The 11,821-nt window shown below is 41.4% G+C and overlaps 1 protein-coding gene across 1 annotated transcript in view; it reads right to left on the reverse strand.

Annotated features, from left to right (window-relative positions):
* The window catches only part of zgc:113232 (uncharacterized protein LOC541546 homolog), a 96,988-nt gene extending 90,370 nt beyond the window's left edge, over positions 1-6,618 (reverse strand). The window contains exons 1-2 of the mRNA XM_034173983.1: positions 6,442-6,618; positions 1,020-1,151 (exon numbers count right to left, since the gene is read on the reverse strand). Coding sequence (XP_034029874.1) covers positions 1,020-1,151; positions 6,442-6,519 — 210 coding nt within the window. The 5' untranslated portion in view covers positions 6,520-6,618. The remainder of the gene's footprint in view (positions 1-1,019; positions 1,152-6,441) is intronic.
* Positions 6,619-11,821: the final 5,203 nt, after the last annotated feature.

Genomic DNA, 11,821 nt, shown 5'->3' on the forward strand with positions numbered 1-11,821 from the left:
TCAGAAAAAAAAAAAAAAATTAAAAATGATACATTTTCCTAAATAACCCATAAATCAACAGTTTACAGATGGAGCTGTTTATTTTGGGACTTTCTGTTTTGATTCTGAAGTGTCACCCTCATATGAGTTTTAGTCATCCAGTGTATTTGTTTTTGTTTCATTAAGTTGGGATAACCCCATAAACAAATGAAGCCTGTGTTCACTGGTTTGACACATGATTTACTTCTACTTTCTTCTCAAATTTACTTTGATGGTATCTTCATCTCAAACCAGACATCTGACTCTTTGGTATCTACATTAGTGTTTTATGTTTCCTAAATTTAAAAATTCCCTAAAGAACTATGTTTCTGAGATAGAGACAGAGCAAGAGAGACAGAAAAATGTTTTGTTTTCTTTCCAGACAGTGACTATAATATGTTGTCATATTAATGTTACACTGGTGCAGGTGGTTAGTGATTATATGTGCAGAGTACAGAGTGTCCAAGTGTTTGAACCTGCTTTTGTAAGGTGCATCTGACTGCTGTGGTCTTTGTACAGTGATACATATTAGACCTGGTTTTTGACGGTCAAACGCGTAAATGCTTTCTTGTGATGGACAATATGAACATGTCGGTTTTGTGTCTGAATGCATCTCATTTTTAATCAAACACACTTGGCTTGTTGCCTGGGTTTGAGGTTCCAATTTTATCAGTAGTATGGAGAGCAAAGTTTGACAGTGTTTCAGAAAGTCTTGAGGATGACTAAAGATGTGAATGGTGTGTAGCTAAAACATCAGTTGCGTTGACCACATGGTGATGGACAGTAGGGACATCCGTCAGACAGCTAATGCTGCTGGAATCTCCTGTGAGACAACTGAGAAGACTGCAAACAGAAGCTAGAATGTTAACGTTTGAGTGGTGGGTGCCGAGTCTCTTGTCCCCTGATCATCATCATGTATTGGCAGAACAAAGAAAATCATCATTGTCAGCAGGATAAACATCTGTGAATAAAGTCAGTAAAATGTAAAGATTATTCCACACCTTTGGCCCTGCAAAGCCAGCAAATCCAGGCTGTCCAGGCTCACAGTCGCACTCCGTGGGCCCCTCCTCACCGAGACCCACATCACCTCCAATCTCCTCAGAGGAGTCAACGCTGGGTCCCGAGAGATGAACCTACAACACAACAATTATCAGTGTTATTAAGATGGAACAATCAGGAGTCTACATTTTCATTTCCAACCATGTTTAAAGTCTGATCCTCTGTGAAAACTGAACTGCCCCATTCATCAAAACCAGTGGGGCCATGGGGAGGAAAAAAGCGGTGTGACAGCAAATTAACACATGACTGAACGTTGTGTGTGTCCCACCCCCCCAAGCTTTAAGAAATCACCTGCATGTATTTCCACCAATGGCTGACTCTAAAACGTGCCATTATTTTATCAAAATACTGCACATATTATGCAGTTTGATGAAAACCAAACCTTCCTGTAACAACCAAGTCTGCTTTGTTATAAATCATCAGGTCCATAAGTAACTGGACAGTGCTAATTTTTTGTAATTGACAAAACAAAACTTTCACAAAAGGGATCAACTCAGATCTTGGCTCGAGTCTTCATTGTAGCTCCAAACAGTCTGAACTTTCAAGTCTGTTTTATTCAGAGAATGCAACAGGCAATTTCAGTTTCAATTTATTTTCTTTATATAGCGCCAAATCACAACAGAGTTGCCTCAAAGTGCTTCACACAGGTAAGGTCTAACCTTACCAACCACCAGAGCAACAGTGGTAAGGAAAAACTCCCTCTGAGGAAGAAACCTCAAGCAGACCAGACTCAAAGGGGTGACCCTCTGCTTGGGCCATGCTACAAACATAAATTACAGAACAATTCACGGACGAATATACAAGAAATGCTATTGGCGCACAGGACAGGAGGATCGCCAACATGAATACAACTCCCATCTCTGGATGGAGCTGCACCTTAAACAGAGAGAAATAGAGAGAAACAGGCAGAATTTTTCCTATGCACAGTCTCTACTTCTATACACAGAAGCCTATAATTCCTCCAGAGTTGCCATGTGTGTCTTGGTGGCTTCCCTCAGTAGTTTCCTTTTTGCATTTTCACTCAGTGTTATACTAAAAGGTGCCATTATGCAACCCATCATCTTGGCTTTGCTATTTTTATTTAATTAATATCAAGGAGTGATTTGCTTTCAGTTCTAGTTTAAGGAGAATGACTTTATAGATTTTAATATAGACAAGCCTGAATTATTTTTGTGTTTAAAATGTCATAAACATTCAAATGTGTAAAAGCCCAAGGGGGTCAATATTTTTTATATGGACTGTACATCTGGTCCTCTCACCCAATCAAACAGCTTTAGAGACTTATCTTATTTATAAACTTAATCTTATGTAGATTTATAGACTTATCTATTCATGCAGTACATTGATATTTCATTCTGTGACAGCATCTGTGATCTTTTTTTATTGAATGACAACAAACACAAGTCTAATTCTAAGATTCCATCAGGACAAAAACTGGCCAGGCCAATCAAAAATGATGAACAAATGAGCACTCTTGAGGCATTTTTGTGAATAATTAAAGTAGCTGCTGCTGCTGTAGAATGATCTTTTGAATCTGCTCAAGTCCAGCACAGAGTTTTTCTGCTACTCACAGGTGGGTTCATGATGCAGATGCTCTCTGCTTACATAGATTAAAAAAAAAAAACAACTAAACAAAACATAATTAAAACTAATGGGAAATTAAAAGATTTAACTGACTGCTTCACCTCAGGGAGCTTTGGTAGCTGCAAAATTCCAGGTGCTGCTCAACCTCTGCATCCAGTGGACTGAGGTGGTGAGAGCTGACAATCACAAGTTCCATCATGAAACTTGAGCCTGGCCAAAAACACTGCTGCTGCAGTGAAAAAAAATACTAGCAGCAACTTTACATCATCAGGCTGCTAAAAAAGGCTAGATTCAACTGCTGCCTCCTCACCTTTCCTACAGAGGACTCAGAGAGAGCATCCACACAAATGGTACCACTGTCTGGTTTAGAAAAACCCCTCAGGCAGAGAGGAAGGCTTTCCAAAAGATCATAAAGACTACAGAGAGGATCACTGGAGTGGACCTCCCATCTATGGACACTCTACACACAATGCTGCAGGAAAAAGGGACAGAACATTCACAGGGACACTCAGCACCCAGCTCACTTCCTGCTCAGGTACTATAACACACAACCCAAGACACAGCAAACCAGAGAGCAGCATCACACACAAGGCATGATTTTAAAACAGCTTCTTCCCACCAACAGTCAGACTGATAACAACGGACATGAAAGAATGAAAAAAAAAAGTCTATTTAATCTCAAATGTGCAATATTCTCAAAATTAAACTTATTTATTTTGACAGGGTTTGTCACTGCATCACTGGTCTCCTTCTCAGAAGTCATGTCAGGATATTTCATTTTAAATGTGCAACATGTGAATGTACAATATTCTGACAGGAGGGCCACTCTGGTTTTATATTTTACTGTCTCATCTCACTAATTGAAGAAACTAAGAACAACCCCAGGTTTCTTTTCAGCACTGTAGCCAGGCTGACAAAGAGTCAGAGCTCTATTGAGCTGAGTATTCCATTAACTTTAACTAGTAATGACTTCATGACTTTCTTTGCTAACAAAATTTTAACTATTAGAGAAAAAATTACTCATAACCATCCCAAAGATGTATCGTTATCTTTGGCTGCTTTCAGTGATGCCGGTATTTGGTTAGACTCTTTCTCTCCGATTGTTCTGTCTGAGTTATTTTCATTAGTTACTTCATCCAAACCATCAACATGTTTATTAGACCCCATTCCTACCAGGCTGCTCAAGGAAGCCCTACCATTATTTAATGCTTCGATCTTAAATATGACCACTCTATCTTTGTTAGTTGGCTATGTACCACAGGCTTTTAAGGTGGCAGTAATTAAACCATTACTTAAAAAGCCATCACTTGACCCAGCTATCTTAGCTAATTATAGGCCAATCTCCAACCTTCCTTTTCTCTCAAAAATTCTTGAAAGGGTAGTTGTAAAACAGCTAACTGATCATCTGCAGAGGAATGGTCTATTTGAAGAGTTTCAGTCAGGTTTTAGAATTCATCATAGTACAGAAACAGCATTAGTGAAGGTTACAAATGATCTTCTTATGGCCTCGGACAGTGGACTCATCTCTGTGCTTGTTCTGTTAGACCTCAGTGCTGCTTTTGATACTGTTGACCATAAAATTTTATTACAGAGATTAGAGCATGCCATAGGTATTAAAGGCACTGCGCTGCGGTGGTTTGAATCATATTTGTCTAATAGATTACAATTTGTTCATGTAAATGGGGAATCTTCTTCACAGACTAAAGTTAATTATGGAGTTCCACAAGGTTCTGTGCTAGGACCAATTTTATTCACTTTATACATGCTTCCCTTAGGCAGTATTATTAGACGGTATTGCTTAAATTTTCATTGTTACGCAGATGATACCCAGCTTTATCTATCCATGAAGCCAGAGGACACACACCAATTAGCTAAACTGCAGGATTGTCTTACAGACATAAAGACATGGATGACCTCTAATTTCCTGCTTTTAAACTCAGATAAAACTGAAGTTATTGTACTTGGCCCCACAAATCTTAGAAACATGGTGTCTAACCAGATCCTTACTCTGGATGGCATTACCCTGACCTCTAGTAATACTGTGAGAAATCTTGGAGTCATTTTGATCAGGATATGTCATTCAAAGCGCATATTAAACAAATATGTAGGACTGCTTTTTTGCATTTACGCAATATCTCTAAAATCAGAAAGGTCCTCTAGGCTGGACTATTGTAATTCATTATTATCAGGTTGTCCTAAAAGTTCCCTAAAAAGCCTTCAGTTAATTCAAAATGCTGCAGCTAGAGTACTGACGGGGACTAGAAGGAGAGAGCATATCTCACCCATATTGGCCTCTCTTCATTGGCTTCCTGTTAATTCTAGAATAGAATTTAAAATTCTTCTTCTTACTTATAAGGTTTTGAATAATCAGGTCCCATCTTATCTTAGGGACCTCGTAGTACCATATCACCCCAATAGAGCGCTTCGCTCTCAGACTGCAGGCTTACTTGTAGTTCCTAGGGTTTGTAAGAGTAGAATGGGAGGCAGAGCCTTCAGCTTTCAGGCTCCTCTCCTGTGGAACCAGCTCCCAATTCAGATCAGGGAGACAGACACCCTCTCTACTTTTAAGATTAGGCTTAAAACTTTCCTTTTTGCTAAAGCTTATAGTTAGGGCTGGATCAGGTGACCCTGAACCATCCCTTAGTTATGCTGCTATATACGTAGACTGCTGGGGGGTTCCCATGATGCACTGTTTCTTTCTCTTTTTGCTCTGTATGCACCACTCTGCATTTAATCATTAGTGATCGATCTCTGCTCCTCCTCCACAGCATGTCTTTTTCCTGGTTCTCTCCCTCAGCCCCAACCAGTCCCAGCAGAAGACTGCCCCTCCCTGAGCCTGGTTCTGCTGGAGGTTTCTTCCTGTTAAAAGGGAGTTTTTCCTTCCCACTGTAGCCAAGTGCTTGCTCACAGGGGTCGTTTTGACCGTTGGGGTTTTACATAATTATTGTATGGCCTTGCCTTACAATATAAAGCGCCTTGGGGCAACTGTTTGTTGTGATTTGGCGCTATATAAAAAAATTGATTGAATTGATTGAATTGAATTGTAAGTTTCTGTAGGACATTTAATGCACATTACAGTGCTTCTTTCTTATTAACTTTTTATTTTATTGTGATTCTCATTTGTTTTGTGCAACTGACTCTAAGAGCTTTGCACAATAATTCCTGTGCATCTGTACTGTATGTGTGTACAAATGGAAAATTAAATCTCAATTTGAAATATGTGCTATGTGCTTTAGACTGTGCACATTAAATCATCAAGATACATCTCATAATGTTTACTGCAGCTTGTCTCCCCAATGAATAATGCAGCAAAGACCCTTCAAAGATCAAAATTTACTTCTTCCACTTTTCTGTGATTAACAAACAATTCTAATATTTCTCCTGGCCATTGATGGGTCTTCTTTTGGAACTGCAGGAATATCTGTAACAGGTCATTATGTGCATCTCTGCAATAAAGCTGCATACCATGATAATAATTTGGTGTTTGGAGTAATCACTGGTGTTCGCATCAACCTTATGTGGATTAAATATAAAAGCCAGTAGAACAAAAGTTCACATGGATTGTATTTGATAACAAAACATGCTGAAAGGTGTAATCTTCTGATGTTCTGGAGTAGTGGAGCCATCAGACCACCCGTTTGAAACCTCTGCTTTAGAAGATCACAATCTGCATTGATGGTAGTCAGTGCATCGATACACATGAGTGATGACAATTTGTGTGACAAAAAGATATATAATTTTTAAGTCGTTCATAGTGTCCCAGGCCTCCACCCCTCCCACCTGCATGGTCTCAGTGTCCTCCTTGGCGTAGTGAGACTCAGTGGTGGTTGCGTAGGGAAAGGTGTCTTCAGTGATCATGGTAACCCTTGTTGGTGCAGGGCCGTAGGGATCGTAGTCATCATTCTCATTGTAGGGCTCATTCTCATTGGGCTCAGGTGGATATTCTGCTGAGAGAGGCCAGACAGTGACGTTTTATCTCTGCCGCAGCACTGATTTCTAAATGAGAGGTCATCACAGTACTAAGAAAAAGGTTAGTACATGAAAAGGAGAAATATATTTTTAAACCAAAAACTAGACACTGGATATTTTTATGTCATTAATGTGCTTATGTAAGATATTACAGTTCAAATCACTTGTTAAAATGGGGACAAAAAAAAACACACACACACACACATTCATTTAGGGCCCCTTCACACATAGTACAAATAAGTACAACTCTGGGTGAATCACGGCGGAAAAGTTCGTATGAGCGAACCACGAAAACATTGAGCCTACAGGCTGGTATGAATGATCCCGCTGCGATGGTGTCGTGCATGAAACCATCGCAGTAGGATCACAATGCGAGCAGCTGGCGCATGTGTAACCACATCGCACAGCTGCTGTGAAAAAAAATAAATAAAATACAGCCACCCACGGGACTTGAACCTGCAATTTACAAGAGCTCTGATTGCCTGCCAGAAACTTCACCACTGTCCTACCATCACTGTCCTGTAAAAGGTGTGGGAAATGCCTGGAATCAACAAGGAGATGGACGTATTTAAAAAAAAAAATAAAACCACACACCATAACTGCATTTTATTGAATTATCAAGCAAAGTATGAACCATGGTCACAGACGTACAGTCATGGAATGACATGAATGAAGCAGGGCATTCTTATGTCCACATCTACTGACCCGTGTGCGTGTCTTGCAGATGGCACACAGCAGGACAGACAGATGTGGGTGATGTGACATTCAGAACGCCCGCTGCATGTTATGATTTGACAGTTGCCTGTCAATGTGTGCACTGTGCACTTGCTAGCTGCAGCCCTTTGCAATGGTGTAATATGTTTTTTCTGTATGTCCAAGTGAGGACAGCAAGCAGACACATGTGCGTCACAGTGGAGAGTTGTAAGTTCATGGACCGTCCAACATAGTATGTGTTCTCCAGCTGGGACATCCAGAACCAGACATCTCAACAGCTGCGGCTGTTTGCGGCCACATCCCCTGCCCGTCCAGCGCACACGCCAACGTGTCACTCTGTGTCTGTGTTATGTGAGCTGTCAGTGAGTCTCTGGTCAGCAGCTGACAGGCACCTTGCTGTGCTGTGTGCACTCAGACCTGCCTGTCCGGCCCCCATGTGATCATGTCTCTGCAGCATACATGTAAGCATTTTTAGGCAAGTGTGCCCCCCGGCACACCACGTGTGCTGGGGGGGCAGAACCATAGGTATGCCACATGTGTATGAGACACGTGCACACATGAGATACACATGCAGGCCACATGTGTTTCTTTTTGCAACGCCACACTCGTGGAAGCACTTAGACAGATTTCACATCTAGTGCGAAAGTGATCATCTGTTGACTGTTTTCGTGCTAAAAGCGTGAATGGCCACACATTTTCTAAGTGCCAAGCGAGCGGTGTTAGATGGTCATGTGTGTCACCTGGAATTTGGCTGAGACCTGCTGCGAAAAGGTTTGATGGGCTCTCACAGGGCACGCTCTGCCTTTCAGCCACTGGTGTGTAATATAGTTGTAGCAACAGGTGTACAAGGCGTTGGAGGCAGCTCTGATTTTCATGATTGCCATGTAATTCCTCCTTCGTGCCCTAGTCGACTTAAACCATGTTATGTGTGAAGGGGCCCTAAACTGTGTTCAAAATTAATGGCAGCACTGAGGCTCAGGGGTTGGACTGTTCTGGTCTAGCAACCAACTAGTAATGTGTGGCTCTGGGTTAGGGTGCCACTCAAAAATAAGTTTGTAATGTTTATTGCCCCACCTACCAGATTTGTTCATAATGTGAAAAGAAAAAAAGCTGACAAAATTTGTATGTATTATAATAGTATTTACTGGTAGCTCAACAGCATCAAAGTTTTGTAATTTTTACAAAATTTGGATATGATAACAGGTGTTTTAAAATAAACATAAGAATATTGTAGAAATCCTTAAAATGAAGACTAGCAGCTGCTAACAGCTTTTTGAACAAAAAGAGATTAACACACAAAATGACTGAAAATGTCACAATGCACTGTCCAGAGAATGACTTAACGGCAGCTTAGCAATAACTCATTTGTCCTCTTGTAGCTGTACAGCTCACCCAGTAGCTACAGATCATTTTGTGGAGCAGGTGACGCACACATGCATGTGAACCAAGCCCTGACATAGACTTTTTTCACAAATGTGTTGAAAATAGCCAAGAGGTGAGTTTTCACATGCAGTCAGTCGGAACTGGGAATGAAAGATGTATATCTTCAGACGGCATATGAGCTTTGCCATCATCTAGCTCGATGGAGCCTGAATGTGTAGATCACCGTTGCCGTCAGCTCCCAGAAACAGCAGTGACAAGTACAGGAGCTCACAGCCATCATCTCTGGGATGAAACTCTGTTAATTGTTGCTGAATGAAGCAAATGATATCCCCCTTAACTGGATTAACATCTGACATTATGAACTCTACATCTAGTCCACTTTCAAAGCCAGACTGTTCAATTGAGCCCCAATTATATTCTGTGATATAGGAAACACTTCAATTCGTTGAGCTACCAGTAAATATCCATATATCTAAATGAAACTTGAAGCATGCAGTTAATATCATTCATAAAAGGAAAAAAAAAATAGGAGGTGGGGCATGGAAAATGTTGAAAATGTCTTTTGCCATAACACTGAGTGGCACCCTAGTCTGGGTGTTTCATCATGTCATGAGAGTAAATCCACATCACCCAACCTACAAAAATATGCACTTATTAAGGATCCAAACCTGACACCTTAACCCATGAAAGGGAGGGGAAAATGTTAAGGTTTGAGCTGCACTCCCTCTGTACGGCATGAATAAATATACACTAAACACTGAATAATTAACAGTAAAAAAATGCACAAATAAAATATGCAATTAACATAAAATGTGCAATGACAGAGAAAAAACTATATGTGAAAACAGACAAACAGACTGAAGTTGTACATGAGGTAGATGAATTAGTGAATTTTTTGGCAGGTTAAATTGTTCATCAGTGTGATGGCCTGTGGAAAGAAACTGTTCCTGTGTCTGGTTGTTTTGGCGTACAGAACTCTGTGACGTTGATCAGAAGGGAGGAGTTTGAACAGTGTGTGTCCAGGATGTGAGGGGTCTGCAGAGATGTTACCAGCTCGCTTCCTGGTCATGGACCAGTATAAGTCCTGGATGGAGGGCAGGCTGGCTCCAAAGATTTTTTCTGCAGACCTGACAGTTCGTTGAAGTCTGTGCCTGTCATGTTCGGAGGCAGAGGGAAACCAAACAGAGATGGAGATGCACAGGACAGACTGGATGATGGATGTGTAGAAGATGATGAGCAGTTCCTGGGGCAGGTTGAACTTCATGAGCTGTCTGAGGAAGAACATCCTCTGCTGTGCCTTTTCCTGATGGAGTCTATGTGGGAGGTCCACTACAGATCTCTGGAGATGGTGGATACCAGGAACTGGAAAGTGTCCACAGAAGGCACAGTGTTGTTGAGGATGGGGTGGGGGGGAATGATGGTGGTTCCTCCTGAAGTCTACTATCATCTCCACAGTCTTGAGCAGTTTCAGCTCCAGGCTGTTCTGACCACACCAGAACTGTTCCACATCCTGTCTATATGCAGCCTGTGGAGTTTGCCTTTTGGCAAACTCCACACGGGCTGCAATGTGTCTTTTACTAAGGAGTGGCTTCTGTCTGGCCACCCTACCATATAGACCTGATTGGTTGGATTGCGGCAGAGATGGTTGTCCTTCTGGAAGGTTCTCCTTTCTCCACAGAGGAATGCTTGAGCGCCGACAGAGTGACCATCGGGTTCTTGGTCACCTCCCTGATTAAGGCCCTTCTCCCCTAATCGATCAGTTTAGACAGGCTGCCAGCTCTAGAGTGTCTCCTGGATCCAGCTTTCTTACATTTATGGATGATGGAAGCCACTGTGCTCATTGGGACCTTCAAAGCAGCAGAACTGTACCTCGAGACAATTCTGTCTCAGAGGTGTGTGTCTTTCCAAATTATGTCCAATCAACTGAATTTACCCGAGGTGGACTCCAAGTAAACTGTCGAAACATCTCAAGGATGATCAGTGGAAACAGGATGCACCTGAGCTCAGTTTTGAGCTTCATGGCAAAGGTTGTGAATACTTACATGCATTTAGTTTTTTTTTATTATTATTTTTAATAAATTTGCAAAAATAAAAAAAAAAAAAACTTTTTTCACATTGTAGAGAAGCTTGAATCTTCGACTGGACTGGGTTGCTTGACGTGAGACGTTTCGCTTCTAATTGCAGAAGCTTCCTCAGCTAAAATTCTTGCTCTGGTAGTCTGACTTCTGTCTTGACACTTGTAGAGAAGAACAACAGAAGAAGACCAAAAGCTGGAGTTTTAAACCTAACCAGACCCCTCCTACCGAGAGGCAGACTGCTATTGGCTAGTGACTAAACAACTGGTCTAATTAGCACCTATTGTGCTCTAGTTAGCACCCTCCTAATGACAGTGTAGCTGTCCCTCCTAACGATGGGACTGATGGCTCTCCTGATGATGTGAATGACTCATTACCATGAACAAAAGACCGAAACTGCTTAGACCTGAGTACCCCATTGTAAACAGGGGATAAGGGGATAAAGCATGTCTCAGACCCCCTCCCCGGTTAAGGCTGGGTTTCAACTGTTTCACATACAATGCCTCCTTCACTCCTCTCTCAAACCATTTCTTTTCTCTGGCTAAGATTTCTTCACATTGTCATTATGGGGTATTGTGTGTAGAATTTTGAAGAAGAAAATGAATTTCATCCATTTTGGAATTTGGGACAAGAAGATAGAAGTAATTACATCTTAGCCTGTTGTACGAGGTCTATTAGAAAAGTATCCGACCTTATTATTTTTTTCAAAAACCATATGGATTTGAATCACGTGTGATTACATCAGACATGCTTGAACCCTCGTGGGCATGCAAGAGTTTTTTCACGCCTGTCGGTTACGTCATTCGCCTGTGGGCAGTCTTTGAGTGAGGAGTCGCCCACCCTCTCGTCGATTTTTCATTGTTTAGGAATGGCTCAGAGACTGCTGCTTTGTTTGATCAAATTTTTTCAAAACTGTAAGGCACACTAAGTGGACACCATTCGATAAATTCAGCTGGTTTTCGGTAAAGAATTTTAAACGGCTGATGAGAGATGTTGGTCTGGTAGTGTCGCCGTAAGGA

This window comes from Thalassophryne amazonica, chromosome 7 (assembly GCF_902500255.1).
Source record: "Thalassophryne amazonica chromosome 7, fThaAma1.1, whole genome shotgun sequence".
NCBI classification, from domain to species: domain Eukaryota; kingdom Metazoa; phylum Chordata; class Actinopteri; order Batrachoidiformes; family Batrachoididae; genus Thalassophryne; species Thalassophryne amazonica.